We start from the raw sequence: 21,630 nt of genomic DNA on the forward strand, positions 1-21,630 counted from the left end.
GTGGGGCCCTCTAGGGTACAAAAGCCTTTGCATGTCCCCCGTTTCTTATTTATAGGAAAAAGGCTTCAGCCTCCTAGACCTTCCCTGAGTTCCAAAGGGCAGATTCAAACAGTTACTAATTACGGGAGTGAATGAATGCAGAAACAAAGGAAAGGCAGTCGAGAATTTCTCATGATTCGATTCAGGTTGAACCTTTCTGGCTGGAACTTCCAAATGCAGTTTTCTGTGTCAACACTGAGCATCACACCAAGGGCATAGGATGTCAGCTGGTCCCACACTTGGTGATGCTGACTTGGTTAAGGTAGTGTCTGATCCATGTCTTTATTGTAAAGGTACCTATCTCTACTCATAATGATTAGTGGCTTGTGGAAGATTGTCTGCTCCATAAATGTTTTTTACCAGCTAGCATCATACAACTTTGTATCCTATTTTTCTTTTCTTTTCTTTCTTTCTTTCTTTCTTTCTTTCTTTCTTTCTTTCTTTCTTTCTTTCTTTCTTTCTTTCTTTCTCTCTTTCTTTCTTTCTTTCCTTCTTTCCTTCTTTCTTTCTTTTCTTTCTTTCTTTCGGCCATGATCCCAAGGCATGTGGGATCTTAGTTCCCCGACCAGGGATAGAACCCATGCCCCCTGCAGTGAAAGTGTGGAGTCTTAACCACCGGACCACCAGGGAAGTCCCTCTCATACCTTTAAATATTTCAAAAACATGATTTTGGGTGCTGCATAAATTCCAGCCTATGGGGGTGTTTTACTAAACTATTACCTAGGAGAATTGAACTATTGGCTTACTAATGAATGCTCCACAACAGTGGGATTTTTGTCTGTTTTACTAGCTGCCACATTTCCTGCACTGAGAACAGTGTCTGGCAAATAGAAGCTCAACAAAAGTTTGTTGAATGAATGAATACAGCTTGTGTCTAATTTTTCAGTATCATCGATAATGCCACAGCAAGCATCCTTTTATATAAATCTTTGCAGCGTTTATTTTATGAGGATCACAGATAATGATAATAAGAAGGGAAATGTTTGTTAATAGAGTGAAAAAATAAGGATGCAAAACCACATAAAGGCTATAATCTCCAAACCACACAGATATGCAGAGAGAACCATCAGAGATAAAATAGACCAAAATAACAAGGATTCTCTCTCAACATTTGTGGGGTTTTTTGCGGTACGCGGGCCTTCCAACGCTGCGGCCCCTCCCGCCGCAGAGAACAGGCTCCGGACGCGCAGGCCCAGCAGCCATGGCTCACGGGCCCAGCCGCACCGCAGCATGTGGGATCTTCCTGGACCGGGGCACGAACCCGCGTCCACCCGCATCGGCAGGCGGACCCCCAACCACTGCGCCACCAGGGAAGCCCTCTCTCAACATTTGGACAGTGGAAGGTTTTGATTTGTTATGAACATTTTTCTGTATTCTCTACAATTAGAATATGTTGCAAAAAAAGTAGCAGTTTTTTCTTTTAAAAGTTAGTTTTGCAAGCCGAGATCACGTCAAATTATTGTGCTTAAGAGCCATTCATAATAACTGAAGGTCCTGGTTAAAAACCAAATTCTGGTTTAGGCCACATTAACTGCAGGAAAGAGCAGACCCACAGAAGCCCCCATGCTGTGCTAGGCGGGCCACATTTAGAATATTGTGTCCCGTTCTTGGTGTCACTTTTTTTTTTTAAATTTTTACTTTTTAAAATTATTTTTAGCTGCATTAGGTCTTAGTTGCGGCACGCGGGACCTTCATTGCAGCATGCGGGCTCTTTCGTTGTAGCATGTGGGCTCTTCGTTGTGGTGTGTGGGCTTCTCTCTACTTGTGGCGTGTGGGTTTTTCTCTCTCTAGTTGTAACGGGCGGGCTCCAGAGTGCTTGGGCTCAGCAGTTGTGGCACGCCGGCTTAGTTGCCTCATGGCACGCGGGATCTTAGTTCCCCGACCAGGGTTCCAACCTGCGTCCCCTGCATTGGAAGGTGGATTCTTTTTTTTTTAATTTAATTTATGTATTTATTTGGCTGTGCCGGGTCTTAGTTGCGGCATGCGAACTCTTAGTTGCAGCATGTGGGATCTAGTTCCCTGACCAGGGATCGAACCCAGGCCCCCTGCATTGGGAGCACGGAGTCTTAGCCACTGGACCACCAGGGAAGTCCTGGAAGGTGGATTCTTTACCACTGGACCACAGGGTATGTCCCTCAGTGTCACTTTTAAAAGGATACTGTCTAACTGTCGTGCATTTGAAGGAGAGTGGTCAATCCGTATGGGGTCTGGAAATCCTGTGGCTGTTAACACTTAAAGAACTGGGCGTGTTTGTCTTCCAACAGCAGATTCCAAGGGAGTAAGTTTCTTCTAATACCTGAAGAGCTGTCAAATACCAAAATGAGGATTCTCATTTTATACAGTTGTAGAAGGGAGATTTTAGGGAGGCAGATTTTTTTCCAGTAAATAAGGGAGACTTTTTTTTTTTTTTTTTGGCTGCATGGCTTTCAGGATCTTAGTTCCCTGACCAGGGATTGAACCTGCGACCCCTGCAGTGGAAGAGCAGAGTCTTTTATATTTATTTATTTATTTGTTATTTTTTTTTGGCTGCATTGGGTCTTCGTTGCTACATGCAGGCTTTCTCTAGTTGCGGCCAGCAGGAGCTACTCTTCATTGCGGTGTGAGGGCTTCTCATTGCAGTGGCTTCTCTTGTTGCAGAGCATGGGCTCTAGGTGCGCGGGCTTCAGTCGTTGTGGTACGTGGGCTCAGTAGTCGTGGCACACGGGCTCTAGAGCGCAGGCTCAGTAGTTGTGGCGCACGGGGTGAGTTGCTCCGCGGATCTTCCCGGCCCAGGGATCGAATCCATGTCCCCTGCATTGTCAGGCAGATTCTAACCACTGCGCCACAGGGAAGTCCCAGAAGAGCAGTCTTAACCACTGGACCTCCAGCGAAGTCCCCTAAGGGAGACTCTTCTAACAATCCACATAATCAAAGATGGGATTGGGCACCAAACAGCATCTCCCAGTGGCATTGGGAGGAGGTAACAGAGCTGCCTGCAGAGTTCAAATGCAGCACCCTGGTGTGGCCACTTCTGGCCTCTTCCAGGAACCTGCCTGCAACTCCCCCAAACTCACAGCCTCTTGGAGGCAGAAGACGGTCAGGTTCCATGGGGTCTGCCTCCCCCTTCACGCTGTCTCTTCTCGGGGCCAGGTCTCTAGAGAATTCCCCCCTCCCATTTCCCAGCATTCCCATCCTCCGGTCTTGCTTTATTTTTCTTCCTAACCCTTGCCCTGATGGAAACATTGTTACCTGGTGAGTCATTTCCTTCTCTTTGTCCCTTCTAGTGGGGCCAGAGAGGACTTTCAAACGTGGTCACTGGGGCGTTCAGAGCACAGACCAGTGACTGGCACACAGCAGGCCGGCCATATTTGTTCAATGAAGTAATGGTTCTCAAAGGATACAGAGCACAGGGTTCAGATAACCTTGAGGGAAGAAATTTCAACAATATTAAAAGTTAATTGTGGGACAAGCCACAACTACGGAGCCCGCATACCACAACTACTGAAGCTTACGTGCCTAGAGCCCATGCTCCGCAACAAGAGAAGCCCCCACTGGCCGCAACTAGAGAAAGCCCCCACTCAGCAACAAAGACCCAACGCAGCCAAATTAAATAAAAATAAATAAATAAATGAAGAATTGTTTAAAAAAAAAGTTAATTGTGGGACTTCCCTGGTGGTTCAGTAACTAAGGTTCTGCACTCCCAATGCAGGAGGCCGGGTTGGATCCCTGGTCAGGGAACTAGATCCCACATGCCACAACTAAAGTTCCCGCACGGCACAACAAAGACCCCATATGCCACAACTAAGACGCGGTGCAGCCAAATAAATAAAAATTTAAAAAACAGTTAATTGTGAGACATCCATTGATAGAGGAATGGATAAACGAAATGTGGTATACACACACAATGAAATATTATTCAGCCTTCAAAAGGAAGGAAATTATGCCAGCTGCAACAGGGATGAAACTTCAGGGCATATGCCAGTCACAAACAAATATTGTATGATTCCACTTCTAACGGGTCCCTAGAGTAGTCAAATTCAGAGACAGAAAGTAAAATTGTGGGTGGGAGGGGGATGAGGAATTATTGTTTGATGAGTACAGAGTGTCAGTTTTAGGAGATGAAAAAGCTATGGAGGCGGATGGTGGTGATGGATACACAACAGTGGGAAATGTGCTTAATGCCACTGTACACTTAAAACTGGTTAAGATGGTAAACTTTGATATTGTATTTTACCACAATAAAAAAATTGTGGGTAATCGGGTGAACGTGGTCTTCCTAAAGGAAGGGTAGAAAATAGTTGCAAATAAAGGCTGCTAATAGCATATGAAGATGCCAACTGATCAGAGGTTGCTTCATCTGGCTAGAACTCGAATGACTTTAAGAATGCTTCAACAGGGCCGCCCTCTGGGAAGAGGGAAGAACAGCGAGGAAAGCGACTTGTTTGGTTCCGCGTGGTTTTCCTTACAAGACCCCTCCCAGAAGTGGCCGGTTGACACCGGGTCACCTCCGTAGGCCCCGCCCTCTTCTAGGCCCCGCCCCGTCTCACCCCTCCTCCTGGACCCGCCCTCTTTCTGGACCCGCCTCCTCCGCCCCGCCCCGGCGGAGAGCGAAGAGGAAGCGCGGGTGACTCTGCAGACGCCGCGTTTGGAAAGGTGTGAAGGGGGCGGGGAGCACAGGTCGCCCCCAACCCGCCCTCCCTCCCCGCCCCGCCCCCGCCCCGCCCCCGCCCGGCCCGCCGCCCGGCCCGCCGCCCTGGCCTGCGCAGGCCCGCGGCCACTCGCTCCTGAGCGCCGGCTCGGGGCTCCACTGCTCTGGCCTGGGGGCGGGGCCGGCGCGCGGCGTCATGCATATGCATGAGCAGCGCGGCGGCTCCATTGTGCCCTCGGAGCGGGCGGCGGCGAGATGGCGCGGATCGCGGCGGCCCCGGGGCGGCGGGCGGCGCTGAGGGCGGGCTGAGCGCATGGAGCGGCGCGGACCGTGGGCCGCGGCGGCGAGGGGCCTAGCCGGGCCGCTTGGAGGTGAGCGGACCGGGCGGGCAGGTGCGGGCGGCGGGGGCGGCAGGGGCGGCAGGTGCGGCAGGTGCGGGCGGCGGCAGGTGCGGGCCCGGCTCTGCAGCGCCTCGGCGGGGCCCCGGCGGGGCTGGAGCCGGCCCTGCCGCCCACCTGCCGCACCTGCCGCGCGTGCGTCGTGGTCCTGGGCCGACTGGCCCCGTGCGCGCCGAGGCGACCCTTCACCTGAGCCTTTGTTGGGGCTGGCCGGAATCCGGCCGAGCACCCGAGGGGTCTGGGACAAGAGGCTGACCCGGGCCCTCGCCCAAGCTGGTCCCGCTGCCTCTTCTCCGCGGTGTGGCCTGAAAGCTCACCTTTCGGGCCCCTCCGGGCCGTGCGCGCCGCCGGCACGCGGATGTAAGGTCCGCGGAGATAGGCTCTGGGGCTGGCGACCCTGACCTTCCAGCCCCCAGCCGTGCTTTTGGTGGAGATACCCTGTTCCCAACAGGACATATGGAAGTCAGGCGGGAGGGTGTCCTGCCCCCCGGCGTGTCTTGCCTTAGCCTCCCGCATCTGTTCCCCGCTGCCCTGTACCCCCCACCGCGCTACCCTGCTACCCCTGCCCTGCTCTTCCGGACCTTCCCCACCTCCCCCCTGACCTGCTCTCCTACAGCCTGCTCCCCATACGCTCTTCGCGGTAGTTGCAGAATATCCATGGTGATGTCTTTAAGTCCTTCGTATAATATTATCTCAAGATTTCACAGGGAAATACACAGAACATGTGACTCGATCTGTAAGACAGTTGATAGGGCGAACACAGACTCACCCACCAAATCCTGTCATACTAGAACCAGAGAGCTTCCGTTGAAGAAGCTTGAGAGAGGTAACAGGATAAGTGAAGGAATCTCAGCCTCACCCCGTGAGTACTGGCCTTGGGGACTTGTCACACCCAGAGGGTGGCTCTTGGCTGGGAAGAGAAAGGTGAGATGATGAATGACAGATTCAGAGCCACTCGTGAAAGACTGGTAGGGTATGCCCGGGGAGGATTCCTGATCATTGGATTGATCGCCAAGGGCAGCCAGGCCTCCCCATGGAGTGTCCACTAGCGCTTGGGTCCAGGATGGGATCGGGGGCTGATGACTTAAAGGTGGTCACGTGTTCTTCCTTTTCCTAGTCCTAGAGTGGCCACCACGTACCTATTTTACACATTGTAAACTGAGGCCCAGAAGAGTGCAACCCTTCAACTGTTCTCTGAAATGACCCACACCTGGGACATTCAGAAATGCTCATTCCTGGGCATTTTGGATGAACTCTTTTTTTAAATTTATTTATTTTATTTATTTTGGCTGTGTTGGGTCTTCGTTGCTGAGTGTGGGCTTTCTCTAGTTGTAGCAAGCGGGGGCTACTCTTCATTGCAGTATGCGGGCTTCTCATTGCGGTGGCTTCTCTCGCTGTGCAGCACGGGCTCTAGGCGCGCCAGCTTCAGTAGTTGCAGCACGCGGGCTCAGTAGTTGTGGCGCACGGGCTTCGTTGCTCTGCGGCATGTGGGATCTTCCCGGACCAGGGCTCGACCCGTGTCCCCTGCATTGGCAGGAGGATTCGCAACCACTGTGCCACCAGGGAAGCCCCTGGATGAACTCTTAACACTTATGCTAGTCAGTGTGTGGTCTCCCAAGTAGAGGGGCAGGACTTTGAGCCACTGGAGCATGTGAGCCCCCCACATGGTGTCCTGCGATGCTCGAGCTATCATTCTCCGTTCTCTGAGCGTTTCTGGTGTTCCTCTGGCTGGGGCCCGTCACTGGAACCTTGGGAACTGTGGGCCCCCTGCTGCGGGGGGAGGCAGCGAGTCCCTGCCCTCCTGGGGTCGGGTGGTGTGTCGCGGGGCCTGCTGCTCCTGGATGACTAGGCCGGGGTAACGGAGCGGAGGTAGAAGAGGGCGGACCCATGTTAATTAATGTCTGCCTTTGGAGACTGTGGTGCAGGCGCTGTGAGGTCCTGGGGAAGAAGGGTCTGGGTAGTGAGCTGTCTGTAGCTCTTTTTCGGGAAGAAGATGTAATCTGACCCCCAGAAAACCCTGTGGCCTTCTAGACTGACCTCAAGCCAGGACGTTCTGCCGAGGTCCTGGCTTCCAGCGAGTGTCTGTGTACAGGGAGAGCCCCCAGCCGGCAGGAAGCACACACACCCAAGCTCTTTCTTACCTCTGCCTCTGAGGCCAGGAGGTGGGAGGAGGGTCTGTGCTCACAGCACGCCTCTCCCTTTGTCAGGAGCAGAGGGTCATGGGGTCCCTGACCTGGAGAGTTTGGGGCTTCTCAGGGAGGAGACCAGACTTGGTTCAGGAGCTTGGCAGGAAGTCAGGAAGTCACTGCCCCTGCACAGAGAGCTCAGGGGGAACTGGAAATGTCTGTGGTCTCGTCCACAGCCGTGGGGCTGGAATTCCCCAGAGTCACGTGATGTAGGAAGCTGCCCTGGGCCCCAGGCCAGCACCCTCCACGGGGCCCCCCCCCCCGCCCTGCACCTGCCCTGTCCCCCTCCTCCCCAGCTCCCCTGGGCTCTCAGATTGTGGTCCGAGTACCAGCAGCGGCAGCACCTGCAGACTTGTTAGAAATGCACGTCTTAGGCCCCACCCCACCCTGCGAACTCAGAGTGGGGCTGAGCAGTCCTAGATTCCGGCGTACTCCACCTGCCCTGAGGCTCTGACCCAGGCCGGGGTGGGGGGGGTGGGCTGTCTTCCCGTCTTCCTCCTGCTTTTCCCTGTCCTTTGCTTCTGGGACAGCAGAGTGGGCCTGGCCAATCCAACCAGCTTTGGGAAAGGATTGCCCTGGGCATCTCTGTGGGGAGAGAGAGCTAGTCGCGGTTGTACATTAAGTAAATTTTTATTTTGAGAGAATTATAGATTTATAAGCAGTTATAAGAAATAACACAAAGAGCTCTGTATCCTTTACTGGCTTTCCCTAGTGGTAACATCTTGCAAAACTGTAGCACAGTATCACAGGAGGGTACTAACTCCATCAATACAGTTGAGATACATGTATTTCCATCCCCACCTTCTTATATTCCCACTCGCTTCCCTTCTCCCCACGTTTAACCCCTGGCAACCACCAGTGTGCTCTCCATTTCTATAATTTCGTCATTTCGAGGATGTTATATAAAGGGAATCATACAGTGTGTAACCTTTGGGGACTGGCTTTTTCCACACATCATGATTCTCTGGAGATTCCTGCAGGTTGGTGCCTGTATCAGTAGCTCTTCCTTTTTATGCCTCCAGGCTCACAGTTGGTTAACTCTTCACCGCTAAGGGACATCTGGGTTTCCATTCTTTGGCTATTAGGAATAAAACTGCTGTAAACATTCACGTCCAGATTTTTATGTGAACATAAGTTTACACTTCTCTGAGATACATGTTCAGGAGTGCAGTTGCTGGGTTGTATAGTGGCTGCATGCTTAGTTTTATAAGAAACTACCGAATCGTTTTTCAGAGTGGTTGTACCATTTTATATTCCCACCAGCCATGCACGAGAGATCCAGTTTCTCCTAGCCAGCATTTGGTGGTATCACTATTTCTTATTTTAGCCATGGTGATAGGTGTGTAGTGATACCTCGATGTGGTTTTAATTTGCATTTCTCTGATGGCCAGTGATGTTGAACATCTTTTCATGTGCTTATTTGCCGTCTGTATTTCTTCTTTGGTGAAATGTCTTTTCGTGTCTTTTGCCTGTTTTCTCATTTTTTTTAGCTTTCGCATTTTGAGAATTCTTTATGTACTCTAGATACTAGTCTTTTGTCAGATACGTGGCTTGCAGATACTTCTTCCAGTCTATAGCTTGTGTTTTCATCCTCTTAGCAGGGTCTTTCACAGAACAAAAGTTTCCAGTTTTTCCTTTTATGGATCATGCTTTTGGTGTCAAATCTAAGAAAGTTCTTACGGTTTTGTGCCGTACATTTAAATCTGTGACCCACTTCGAGTTAGTTTCTGTATAAGATGTGAAGTTTAGGGGTTTTTTGTTTTGTTTTGTTTTTGTCTTTTGCTTGTGAATGTCCAATAGCTCCAGCACATTTGTTGAAAATGCTGTCCTTCCCCCAGTGCATACTTTTTGCACCTTTGTCAGAAACTCTGTCTGGGTCTGTCTTGGGCTCTCTAGTTTGTCCCGTTGACCTGTGTGTCTGTCCCTCTGCCAATACCACAGTCTAGAGCAGCCCGCCTATATTCTAAGTCCTGAAAGCGCTGCGTGTTGCTCCAGGCCCCGCTCAGCAGGTTTAGGGGGCGTTTCTGGCTGTCAGCAGCGCTCCCCACCCCCAGCCTCCCACTGCAGTGTCACCAACCTGGGGGTTGTCCTCGCTGGGGACAGCCAGCCTTCCCTTGCCTGGCTCAGTGATTCTGGCTCCGAGGGCTGAGTCCAGGGGCCCCTGAGCCCTCTGGAGCCACCAGCCTCCTGCTTTCTTGGCCTTTGCTTCCTGGTTGGCATGTGGTCTGGGGCCCGACTCCTCTGGGAGGGGCGTCAGGAAGGAGAGCAGGGCCAGGCGTGAGGTGGGCAGGCACGCCAGCTGCCTCACTCCTCTTGTCTGACCGGTCCATCACCTTCCCTCCCAGCCCTGGCTCTGCTGCGATTCTGGGAACCACTCACCCCAGTGCTCTGTGGGAGGCCTTGGGCCCAAGTCACAGCCCCCACTGTATCCCCCACCTGCGCTGGGGCCCTGGTCAGGGACTCGGCCCCCGCGTGCCGCCTTCAGGACTGTATTTGCAGAGGACATGACGATATAATCCTGCCTCGCTTGGGCTGCCCTGACGGTGAGGTCCTGGTCAGCGCTCAGGAATGCGAGCCTTGGGGTTGGGTGGGTGGCACTGTGAGTGCTGAGGCGGTGGGATTGAGCCACCAGAAGTTAGCTTGCCCAGGTGGTGTGTGCGTGCGCGTGAGGCCTTGCAGCCCCTAGAAGGCAGTGGTGCTCTAGGTTGGAACCTCGACCCAGAGAAGACTGACAGGGGCGTCCCCGGAGACCCCCAGACAGCCACAGCCAGCATGCCTCTGTGGTTAGGCTGGGTGGAGGTGCGCGTGAGAGGTGGCCCTGGCGGTGCCAGCAAGGGCCCTCGGCCTGGTTGGTGGAGGGTTTGCTTGTGGACGTGTCGGAGGCGTTGGCAGCCAGGAGGAGCAGCCGGCTGCAGCCTTGCTCGTTTTCTGAGGTGCTAAGGGGAAGAGAGCCAGCCCACAGAGTGGGAGGAAGCGGTGCCCCATCCCGGCACGGGCTCACAGGTTCCATGCGTGTCCCCCGGCCATGGCTGCTGTGTCCCCACTGGCCCCTTGCCATGTCTGTTGGGTGCCCACCAACCCTCCGCCCTTTGCGCTGTGTGTGCGTCCCCACCTTGTTGGGAGCTCACCGTGCGGGTCACCGCGATCTGTGGGGGTCAGTCTTCCCGCCTTGCCCCTGTGTGCACGCCGCCCTTCTGCTGCTCTGGGGAGAAGCCCTGGGGCTGAGGGGCTGCCAGCCAGGGATGGGCTGCTGGCTCCACACCTAGTTCCGGCCCCTGCCTGGCCCCAGGCTGCAGGTTAGCTGACCTGGTGCCGCACCCCCACCCCCACCCCCACCTCCGGCATGCAGAGGCCCCTCCCCATAGTGGGCAGGCCCCAGACCCTGAGCAGGTGATGCCTGCTGTCTGGCACTCCTAGGCCTCTGGCCTTGTCCTCCCCGCCCCCCCCTCGGGTGGGGTGGAGGCAGGGGATTCTGGCAGCTGGGTTCTGCATGTCCCCTGGCTTTTATGCGTATCCAGGCTTTCGTGTGGGGGAGGGAGAACGTGGAAAGTTTGGGGGATCAGAAAGTCTGCTTCCAGAACCATTCCGGGGGCTCCAGGTGGCAGGGCCCGGTCAGAAAGGGTCAGTGCTGGCTTCCGGGCTGGGGCTGGGGAGGGCAGAGATCTGCCAGGGTGGGCAGCGCGGGTAGGGCCAATGCTGGGCTTCCCTGAGCCCCCTGAGCGGGCCCCCGGGTCCCCGTCTCACCTGCCCTACCCTTCATCGGTTGGAGCAGAGGAAGGACGGGGCTTGGTGCTGATAGGGGTCTCCCGGCAGCATCTCCACTGACTTCCTTCCCTCCTGTCCCAGCAGCCAGAGCATCTGAGTCGCACGTAAGCACCAGTGAGGGCTGCTTCCTGCCACCCACAGACCTGGCCTTTAGGCTGCTCCCAAGCCAATGAACCCCATGAACCCCATGAAACCCGCCCTGCCCCCCGCGCCACACGGGTGAGTGGGGTCTCCTGCTGCCCTCCCCGCTCGGGCCCCAGGACACGGGTGGGTGGTAGAGCGGGACCCCTCTGCTCCCAACCTTCGCTTCTTCCCAGGCGGGGTTCTAGGCACCTGCGGCCTCCTGACCGAGCCTCCCCGCCTGCCCCTCTCCCTATAGTGATGGTCCATTCGCCTATGAGGCGGTGCCTTGGCAACAGAGTGCCACTCAGCCAGCAGGATCGCTGTCCGTGGTCACAACCGTGTGGGGAGTCGGCAACGCGGCGCAGAGCCAGGTGAGCCCACACCTGGGCCCCGCCCCGAGGGGCGCCAGAGCCCCCCTCAGATCTCGGAGAAGTGGAGCCAGGGTTTCCTCAGTCTCCCACGTCCTCAGAGACCAGTTCTTCCACACGTGGCGTGGGATCTCCTCCTCCTGTCTTCACCTGGCCTCCACACCCCACCTGTGAGCAGCTGCCCCCCCACTGGACCACCCTCCCCTCTGCCCCCACCTCCACCTCCTCACCTGCCCAGCCTCTCCTTTCCAGCACTTTAGAACCACGGCATGAAGCAACTTGTTTGGATGGTGTCCTTTGGTGATTCTTGCTTCCTTGTAGGTTTTGGGGAACCCTATGGGCCCCGCAGGGAGCCCCCCCGGCAGCTCCATGATGCCCGGCATGGCAGGCGGCAGCTCTGCCCTGAACTCCCCGCAGTGCCTGGGACAGCAGGCGTTCGGTGAGGGCGGTGCCAACAAGGGCTACGTGCAGCAAGGGGTGTATGGCCGCGGGGGCTACCCCGGGGGCCCCGGCTTCACCGCTGGGTAAGCAGGACCGCTCCCCTGGCAGGCGTGCTAGGAGCCCTCTGGGGGCGACGCTGCTAACTTGCTGGGCGCCTGGGAGCTGTGTGACACTGATGTGTTGAACGTTGCATCTCTGCGGCTCCTGCCGGCTCCCAAGCTAACGAGAGGGGTGTGTGGGAAAGAATGGGGCTCCCCTCGGGTGCCGTGTACCCCCCGGGAGATGGCAGGGGAGCGCCTCTGAGCTGAGCCGTCTATTACAGGTATGCGGGCGGCCCGGGGGGGCCGGGGGGCCTGGGCCTTCCCTCACACGCCGCACGGCCCTCCACCGACTTCACTCAAGCAGCGGCGGCTGCTGCCGTGGCTGCTGCTGCCGCCACGGCCACGGCCACGGCCACGGCCACCGTGGCCGCCCTCCAGGAGAAGCAGAGCCAGGAGCTGAGCCAGTACGGAGCGGTGAGGCCCCACAGCTCCTCCTGTGCGGCCCGTGTGCGTTGGTGCAGAAGGCAGGGTCTTGTCAGGCAGCCAGGATTGAGGCCCTGGGGACACGCACGCTGTGTGCCGGGGCCGATGAAGATGAGGCGGGAAAGGAGTAGGGAGCTGAGGGGAGAGAACCCAGGCCGGGGGTGGGGCGAGGGGGAGCCCGCCTGCAGGGGGTGGGCACAAGGCTGGCGCCCACAGCGGTGGGTAAGGCCTGGATGGTTCCTCTCTTCTTTTCCCAGATGGGGGCCGGACAGTCTTTTAACAGCCAGTTCCTGCAGCACGGCGGTCCCCGGGGGCCCAGTGTCCCCAGCAGCATGAACCCTGCCAGCGTGGGAGGGCTAATGGGCCCCTCCGGCATGAGCCCCATTGGCATGAACCCCACCCGGGCAGCGGGCCTAGCGCCCCTATATGCAGGGCAGCGCCTGCCCCAGCACGGGTACCCTGGGCCCCCCCAGGCCCAGCCCCTGCCCCGACAGGGCGTCAAGAGAGCCTACTCCAGTGAGGTGAGTGGTCAGGCCCCCCACCCCGAGTGCCCTCAGAGCCATTGTGTGGAGGGAGAGTCGGCTGTGCCTGACAGGGTGGGTACCGCCCTCCCTCCCCGGGAACGGGCTTCCCCAGCACCTCTTCTCCTGACCATTTTGCCTCTTTCCTCCTTCAGGTGTATCCTGGGCAGCAGTACCTGCCAGGAGGCCAGTACACGCCCGCCGCCACCCAGTACGCGCCTGGCCCCGGGCAGCCCCCCACCCCGTCCTCCTACCCTGGGCACAGGCTGCCCCTGCAGCAGGGTGCGGGCCAGTCCCTGTCCACCCCCAGCCCCGCGGGACTGCACTACAAGGTAGGGCCGCTTCTCCCGGGCCTCTGCAGCCCCTGCTGGCCCACGCCAAGCCCTGTGGGACACAGGCGGACCTTGAGGCAGCCGGGGCTGGCGAGTGGGCTCGCGTGTGCTTGGGTGGCCGAGCAACCAGGAGCTTCCCGGGGCCCTGATCAGCGTAGGGCAGCTCCCAGGAGGGGAGTCCAGGTACGAAAGGCCCCTCTGTGAGATTCAGTGTATGGAGCAGCAGGCAGGCACCCACGCCACCTGCGTGTCCTTCAGGGACAGTGTCCCCATCCCCTCTGCTTGCTGCAGAGAAGCCCAGCAAGGGGACAGGCCAGAGGGGCCAGGAGCTCTTGAGGGGAGGGGCCCGAGCGATGAGAGTGCCGCTGGAGGGCGGACAGGAGGTGTGTGTGCCTGTGCCTTTCAGCCTGTCTGGCTTCCTCGTAAACCGCTCTGATGCGTGGGGTCAGCTCGTTTTCTGTAGTGGCCATTCTTAACATTGTGAAACCAGCACGTGCTCCCTGTAGATTATTTAGAAGACACAAAAAGTGTATAAAGAAGAAAGAAGCCAACACCCGTGTGTGTGGTGGGCCCCCCTGTCCCCAGCCCTCTCCTAGGGTCAAGTCCAGGACCCTGTGAGCGCTCAGGGGCAGGCGGCAGTCCCAGGCAGACGCGATTTTCTCTCCTGCAGCCCGCAGAGCAGTTCAGCGGGCAGGGTGCCCGCTTCAACGGGGGGAGCGCCAGCTACAGCCAGCCCGGCCTGAGTGGGGTATGGGCGGCGGGAGGCCCATGGCGTGGGTGCCTGGAGAGAGGGCGCCCAGGCAGGAGGAGGCGTGGACTCCCTGCCCGTTCCTGGTCTGACCGTTCCCATTGGGCGCTCCAAGAACAAACTCTACCCCTACACCACTCCACCTTGACTGTTTGCTCAACCCCACAGCCCGCCCGTTCCATCCCCGGCTACCCCAGCTCCCCACTGCCAGGGAGCCCCACGCCGCCCATGACCCCCGGCAGCAGCATCCCCTACATGTCCACCAGCCAGGAGGTCAAGTCGCCCTTCCTGCCTGACCTCAAGCCCGGCGTGAGCAGCTTGCACCCGTCACCACCCGGTGAGTGAGGTCTGCTCTCGGGACAGATGGGCAGGGCTCCAGAGAGTCCTGCAGGGACCTTGGCGGGGGCGGGTGGCCTTCACCTTCATTTTCTATTAATGGACCTCTTTGCAAATCCATTTGAAGCATCCATCTCCTCTGTAGGAAAATAGCCATGTGCACAGTTTTGTGTATGGTTTCAGGGGCCCCCTGAAGCCCACTTCTGGTTAAGAACTCCTGCTTTCCGGGAGACCACTGCAGTAGCAGTTGGGGGTCCTAAAACCCTAGCTTGAGCACTAGGGTGACAGCAGGGGCCCGTTCGCACCTCTTCTGCCTCCTACCCCCTCTGAAAGCACCAGAGGCGCCATTTTTTTGGGTTGGTGGGGCGTGTTCTCTGGTCATGATTCAGGGATCATTCTCGGGGCTCCTACTGGAGCAGGACAGAATGGCGGGACACCAAGATCTGTTCCTGTTGGAGGTGGAGGCCGAGCCCAGGGTCCCGGGAGAGATGCTGCCCAAGCCCCAGCCCCATGGCAGGGGAAGAGGGGCCACAGCCCCCGCGATGGGGTGGGGGCAGGCCGCTCGGCCTGGTGGCCATCCTGTAGGTGGCCTGCTCACACCGGCATGGCCTGCTTCCAGGCAGTGGCCCCTGTGACGAGCTGCGGCTGACTTTCCCCGTGCGGGACGGGGTGGTCCTGGAGCCCTTCCGCCTGCAGCACAACCTGGCCGTGAGCAATCACGCTTTCCAGCTCCGTGACTCCGTCTACAAGACCCTGATGCTGAGGTGAGTGGGCGCCTGCCCCCAGCTTGCAGCCCCTCGCACCGCCCCCTCGCTCTCAGCATCCATCCTTCCTGTGCAGGCCGGACCTGGAGCTGCAGTTCAAGTGCTACCACCACGAGGACCGGCAGATGAACACCAACTGGCCGGCCTCGGTGCAGGTCAGCGTCAACGCCACCCCACTCACCATCGAGCGTGGCGACAACAAGACCTCCCACAAGCCCCTCTACCTGAAGCACGTGTGCCAGCCGGGCCGCAACACCATCCAGATCACCGTCACGGCCTGCTGCTGCGTGAGTGCCCTCCGCGGGGCTGGGTTGGGGGCGTCATGGCTAGAGAAAAAGGCACTGGCTCTCCTCCTTCCCATCCTGGGCCTTGTAAGTAAAGGATCTCAAATAAAAATGCCCTTGCTGCTTTCGGGTTAGGTTCAGTGACTAAATTTGATGCTCATGTTAATTATGTAAGGGAAACTAGCTGAGCCTGCCTCTTTCCTGGAGGAAGCTCACAGGGTCCTGAGTCCCAGCTGACCCTGAGTCTTTGTTAAGGAGTCATTCAGGTTCCAGCAGGCTCCGGATCCAGGACTAGAAGAGGCAGGATGCACTTAGCTGCACAGCACTGATCAGCCTGGGTGGGAGGGGGCAGAGGCGGGCAGCCCTGATGCAGTTCTGGGATGTTTTCACTTGGACCAGCGTGGATAAAGGTGGATGCTGTAGGCAGGGCACATTCAGGGGCCTCTCAGATAATTGTGTTCCGACAGAGAGGCCGTGGTTGGTGCAGACACACAGTGAGCTTTCCAGATAGGTGTGGGCCTGGTCCCCTGGGCTCCCCGGGGAGGGGCAACAGGTGGCCTGCCTGTGCGTTAGCCACAAGAGGAGAACGGGCCTGCGCTGTGCCTCCCCGGGCCACGTCCCGCTGACCGGGTCCTCCTGTTGCAGTCCCACCTCTTCGTGCTGCAGCTGGTGCACCGGCCGTCCGTCCGCTCGGTGCTGCAGGGTCTCCTCAAGAAGCGCCTCCTGCCCGCCGAGCACTGCATCACCAAGAGTGAGTGGCCCTTGTGTTCCTCGGCCCCAGGCAGCCGGCCCCATGACAGACAAGGCTGCCTTCTCTGGGGCGGGGGCTGCGTGCCGAGAGCAGCAGTCAGCCCTGGAACGCCCCTCGGAGGTGCTGAGCCAGCAGTGGCCGGGTCCTGCTTGGCGGCCCTCACCCACGTCCTCCTTTCCCCTGTCGATGTCAGTAAAGCGGAACTTCAGCAGCGGCACCATCCCTGGCACCCCTGGGCCCAACGGAGAGGACGGGGTGGAGCAGACGGCCATCAAGGTGTCTCTCAAGTGCCCCATCACCTTCCGCAGGATCCAGCTCCCTGCCCGAGGCCATGACTGTCGCCACATTCAGGTAGGTGGCCACTGCAGAGCTTTGCCAGAACTTCCGTTGCCCTTTAACTGTCTTCAGCGGGAGTGGCCTCTGAGCACCTCGGCTGGCAGGTGACAGGACAGGCCGGCCAGTGGGCAGGTGGCCTGGCTCCCCTGCCTTCTGCCCTCAGACTGGGCTTTTGTTTCTTCTAACATTATTCTAAGCGTAACAGCCGTTTCACTGCGTTCTTGGGGCTCCGATTTTAAACGGCATCCTGGATGCAGGGCGCTGTCCTCTCCCCGCCCTGCCCCCAGGAGCAGCGCCTTTGTTTGTCTCTGCAGAAACGCTCTGCGTGCAGACAAGTACGTGCACACACACCCTCCACCCCCCCGCCCACCTTTTGGTTACATAAGCGGTAAACATCGCTCTGCATCATGTTTTTCCTCCACAGCACGTCCTGGAAGTCATTCCCTGACTGGGCAAAGCTGCCCAGTTCTTGCTTTGGCCACACGTCATTCCCAGGGAGGGCTGCGTAGGCTGTCCCGTCTCTTACATCTGTTAGGATGATGCCGTGGTAAAAGCCTGGGAGCCGAGCCTCTCACACAGGCAGTAAATAAACCCCAAGTTCCTGAAACCACAGAGCATGGCCGGGTTGCCCCGGCCCCAGTGTGAGGAACTGTCTCGCCCTTTCTCTGCAGTGCTTTGACCTGGAGTCCTATTTACAGCTCAACTGTGAGCGAGGGACCTGGAGGTGCCCCGTGTGCAAGTGAGTGTGTCAGAGACGGTCCCCACGGCTCTGGGGGCGGGTGGCACTTCCTCTGAGGCTGTTAATGGGCGTTTCCTTCCACAAGCCAGGTGTGGGGCTCACAGCACAGGCTAGGAGGGATGGAGTGGCTCAGGGCAGCGACGTCACGCAGGGTTACCTCACACCGGGGGCTGAGACATGACAGGGCCTGTGCCCGGGAAGAGGTTGGGCCAGCCCTCTGAGCTGTGTGTCCCCTTGGTTTTCTACAGCAAGACGGCATTGCTGGAGGGCCTGGAGGTGGACCAGTACATGCTGGGCATCCTCATTTACATTCAGAAGTGAGTCTCCTTTCCTGCAATCCCAGCATCTTTGGTCAGCAGAGGGCAGCCCTGGGACAGGTGGGGAGATACCCCATGCTGATCCAGCGTGGAGTGGGCTCGACTCCAGGCCGTGGACGGAATCCACATCCGACCCAGGCCCGCAGCCCACAAGCACGTGGAATGTGCTGGGTGGCCACAAGCATTTGAGTGGGAGGTCTGCCTAAAAATGGCCCAGGGCCAGGAGAGGCAGCAGGACAGGTGGTGACCAGCCCTGCATGTCCCCGCCCAGCTCTGACTACGAGGAGATCACCATCGACCCCACGTGCAGCTGGAAGCCAGTGCCTGTGAAGCCTGACGTGCACGTCAAGGAGGAGCCGGACGGGCCGGCGTTGAAGCGCTGCCGCACCGTGAGCCCCGCCCACGTGCTCATGCCCAGCGTGATGGAGATGATCGCTGCCCTGGGCCCTGGGGCCGCGCCCTTCGCCCCCCTCCAGCCCCCCTCAGCCCCGGCTGCCGGCGATTACCCCAGCCAGGGTGAGTACAGGGGGCTTGCCCTAGAAACAGACGGCCCTGGGCAAATGATCTGTCCTCTCCCACCAGTCTGCTGCCTGTGGACGTGTCACTCCGAGGGCCGCAAGCCTGGGGGCCTGGTTGGGGACTTGGTGGCATAGGCGCAGCCTCGGCCGAGCCGGCGGGGATGGGCAGCAGGGCCTCCGGCTGCAGCTGCACGTACCTCCCCAGTAGTCTGGAACAAAGGTCTGTGCTGGCACACTTCCATGGACCGGCACCGTCCGACCACGCGTGCGGGAGTGTCTGGGTGCGGTGGGTCCCATTCCTGTCCCCTCGCAGCCTCCTGGCAGTGTCATCAGCCAGCTCCCCCAGCAGCAATGAGAAGAAATGCCCTTTGCCGAATAGCAAGTTCGTAAAGTCAGACGTTCTCTGGGTGAGCTCAGTGAGTCCTGCCCACGCTGTGGCTGGCCTGTTTCCGTGCTCTACCGGCATGAGCCCCCTGGCTCTCCTCTCTCAGCTTCCAGCTTCCTGGGACCCGGGACGTTCCCCGACTCCTTCCCGCCCACCACGCCCAGCACCCCGACCCTTGCTGAGTTCACCCCGGGGCCCCCCCCTGTCTCCTATCAATCCGACATTCCCAGCAGCCTCCTGACACCGGAGAGATCTGCCCCCTGCCTCCCAGGCCAGGTCAGTGCCAAGGCGGGGGGCTGACGAGCTGTCCACCCGGAGAGCCCCTGGGCCATTTTACTAGGTTCTTCTCTCCTCCTTCAGATGGCACCAGCGGGTCACCTGGACCCGGCCCATAACCCTGGGCCTCCGGGGCTGCACGCCCCCAACCTTGGAGGCCCCCCAGGGCCCCAGCTGCACCATCCAAACCCTCCCCCGGCATCCCGGCAGCCCCTGGGCCCGGTGAATTCGGGTCCCATCGGTGAGCTGGCCTTCAGTGCTGCCACAGGCATGATGGGGCCCCCCGTGTCTGGGGCAGGGGAGGCCCCGGAACCGGGCCTGGACGTGAGTACTGGGCCCCGTGCTGGGGAGCACTTGGAGCCGGGGCTGGGGTGTGGCTTATCTGTCATCCCAGGGTCCACATGCTTCATAGAAGGGAGGACAGTGATACCACCGTGACTTCCAGACGCAGGGAGAGCTGGTCGGGTGACGTCAGCGCTTTTGTTGACGAGTGTGAGGTATCCAGAGTAGCCGTGGGTGATTGTGTCCAGACATGTGGCCCTGGGGACCTGGGTGCCACCGTGGCATGGGCAGAGTCCCCGAGAAGACTTGGCTTGTAGCTGGTGACCCTGGCCTTAGGGTCTGATTTGACCTGTCTGACTCACAGGTGGTATGTGAGCCAGACTCAGTGCAAAAAAGACAGGTGACTGTCTCTTGACCATGGTAAATGAATACAAAGTTCAACGTGAAAAAATGTAGAAAGCACAGCTCAAAGCAGAAAATCCCAGGGAGTGGGATCCCACCTTCTGCATTCGCCCTGTTCACGTCAGGGACCCCTCACGGTCCTGGGTGTCCCATGTTGTCCTTGAACAGCTTGTCACAGGTGATTCCTGGTCACAGAGCAGTCTTTCGCTGGAAGAGCCCCTGTGCAGAGCAGGCTGAGGGGCTCCAGTGCCAGCCTGTGTCGGGGTGAGGGGTGTGCCGCATCCCGGCTGGGGACCCAGGCCCAAAGCTGGCGGGTTTGCTTTGTCCTCAGCTGCTCCCAGAACTGACTAACCCTGACGAGCTGCTGTCCTACCTGGGCCCACCCGACCTCCCCACAAACAGCAATGACGACCTGCTCTCTCTCTTCGAGAACAACTGATCCTGTTGACCACCTGGCCGACGGGGACATGCCCACAGATGTCACACACCCTCCTCTCCAGCCCGGCCCCCCCGACACCAGCGGCCCTCCCCACACGTACACCTGGAGCCAGGACGCGCCCCGACGCCTGGCCCTGGAGGCTGGAGGCGGCCCTGCACTGGCTGGGAGGGGACCCCTGGGTGGTGGTGCTCGCTGGCCCAGTTTGCAGCTGCAGAACTGTTTTTGATGAGATCCCCAGCCCCGCCCTTGTCCCTGCCCCATCCGCACCCCACCCATGCTTGTCCAGCCCTGCCTGGTTCATGCACACCTGCCGCCCCTGGCCCCCCGACCCCTGCCTGCTCTCACCGGCCTGCATCTTGTCCACCGTTGACCTTTTTACTTCAATGACCCCTTGGCCCTGGGCCGGTGAGGAGCGGGGCTGCTCTGTCCCGGGGCCCTGTCTCGCCCAGCCTCCTGTGGCAGGGGCTGGGGGTGTCCCTCCTCCCACCAGAGGCTTCAGGCTGACGCTGGGGGTGGGGCCTCTACAGCACAACAGTGTACCTAGCGTAGAAACGCTGACAGATGTAGGGTGGCTGGGCCTCTGTGCAGCCGGGGCTCCTGCCCTGGCCGTGTGCAGACAGCGGTGGGGGGGGGGGGCGGCAAGCTCTCTCCTGCTGGAGGCGGGGCTCGGACTCGGCTCCCCCAAGCTCCCCTTCTCTGTGAAAGTGAAGAATTGGTCTCGCTGTGTTTTTTAAAACCACACCTCTCCCGTGTCCACCCTGGGGCCACGCCAGGTGGGGGAGGAGCCGCCGCACTGCAGGTGCAGGGCCGAGCTGTGTTCCCTGTCCGCCCGTCTCTATTAAAGGACTCCCTCGTGGTGGACCTGGCGAGTCCCTCCTTCCTGCTCCACCTGCGTCCTGTGCCTGGGCGGGGCTCCCTGCTCCAAGCCAAGGCCCAGCTGTTAGCAACCCCGGGTAAATTTCCTTGTCCCTGGAATTTCCCAAGTTGGCTTTGGCAGGAGAGCTGTTTGGTGAAGTGTCACCAGGGCTGGGAGATGCATCTGCCACCACGTCACTGTGTGGGCTTGCCTCAGGCAGGGAGCCAGCTATGGGGCCAGAGGCCTCAGGAGGTGCCGGACCGAGTGCCTTCGTCTGTGTGCTAGCTGCCTGAGCCTCCCCGAGGGCCTTCCTGTCCAGCAGAAAAGGCTTATGTGTCCCTTGGGGGAGGAGGGAGGGCGCCCCCGGACACCTGCCGCGGGGGGAGCGTCCGGTGTGGGCGGGCTCCATGTTGCCCGCTGACATCTTGGAACCCCAGGTGTGGGCCTTCTGTCCCTCTGCAGCCTTGCTTCTGGCTTTTCTGGCTGAGGGAACGGAAGTGGAGAGAGGCTGAGGGAGGAACGGCGCCCCCAGTGCTGCAGAGAGCAAAGAGGCAGGTCCCGGGGTTTGCCCAGAAGCCCAGACCCAGCAGAGCCCACCCCCAGGGGGTGGGGGGCTCCTTTCTGGGGGATGTTAGGCACAGCTGGGAGCGCTGTCCCACTGTGTGGGGCAGCTGTGCACCCTTGGCCTGTGATGTGCTGGGTAGAGTGGAGAGATCGGGAGATGGGCTGCTCGGGCTACACCCACAGAGAGGTCGGGAAAGGTCTGAGCGGCGCCTCAGCCCCGACGTCACCGTGGCCACCTCAAACAGTGAGGGATGAAAGCAAGGTGTGGGAGTTCACGCGGTGTGATGCCCTTTTTATAAAGTGCAACAC

At 58.8% G+C, this 21,630-nt stretch overlaps 1 protein-coding gene across 4 annotated transcripts; it reads left to right on the top strand.

The window, feature by feature from the left end:
• The first annotated feature begins 4,875 nt into the window (after positions 1 to 4,875).
• ZMIZ2 (zinc finger MIZ-type containing 2) lies at positions 4,876 to 20,755 on the top strand. Of its 4 annotated transcripts, XM_082661606.1 has the most exons (19): positions 4,876 to 5,037; positions 11,100 to 11,234; positions 11,395 to 11,509; positions 11,828 to 12,030; positions 12,270 to 12,462; positions 12,729 to 12,992; positions 13,148 to 13,324; positions 13,995 to 14,072; positions 14,241 to 14,409; positions 15,028 to 15,172; positions 15,249 to 15,459; positions 16,102 to 16,207; positions 16,401 to 16,558; positions 17,215 to 17,282; positions 17,531 to 17,599; positions 17,871 to 18,115; positions 18,609 to 18,778; positions 18,863 to 19,102; positions 19,794 to 20,755. In XM_082661606.1, exons 2-19 carry the CDS (start codon positions 11,185 to 11,187, stop codon positions 19,899 to 19,901), a joined length of 2,769 nt encoding a protein of 922 aa, XP_082517732.1. In that variant the 5' UTR covers positions 4,876 to 5,037; positions 11,100 to 11,184; the 3' UTR covers positions 19,902 to 20,755. The 4 variants fall into 4 exon arrangements, with proteins under 4 accessions (XP_082517732.1, XP_082517730.1, XP_082517731.1 ...); XM_082661604.1 differs by lacking the exon at positions 13,995 to 14,072; XM_082661605.1 differs by lacking the exon at positions 13,995 to 14,072 and having other exon boundaries at positions 18,863 to 19,019.
• Positions 20,756 to 21,630: the final 875 nt, after the last annotated feature.

Source organism: Grampus griseus, assembly GCF_964374135.1.
Source record: "Grampus griseus genome assembly, chromosome: 9".
In the NCBI taxonomy this organism is placed as follows: domain Eukaryota; kingdom Metazoa; phylum Chordata; class Mammalia; order Artiodactyla; family Delphinidae; genus Grampus; species Grampus griseus.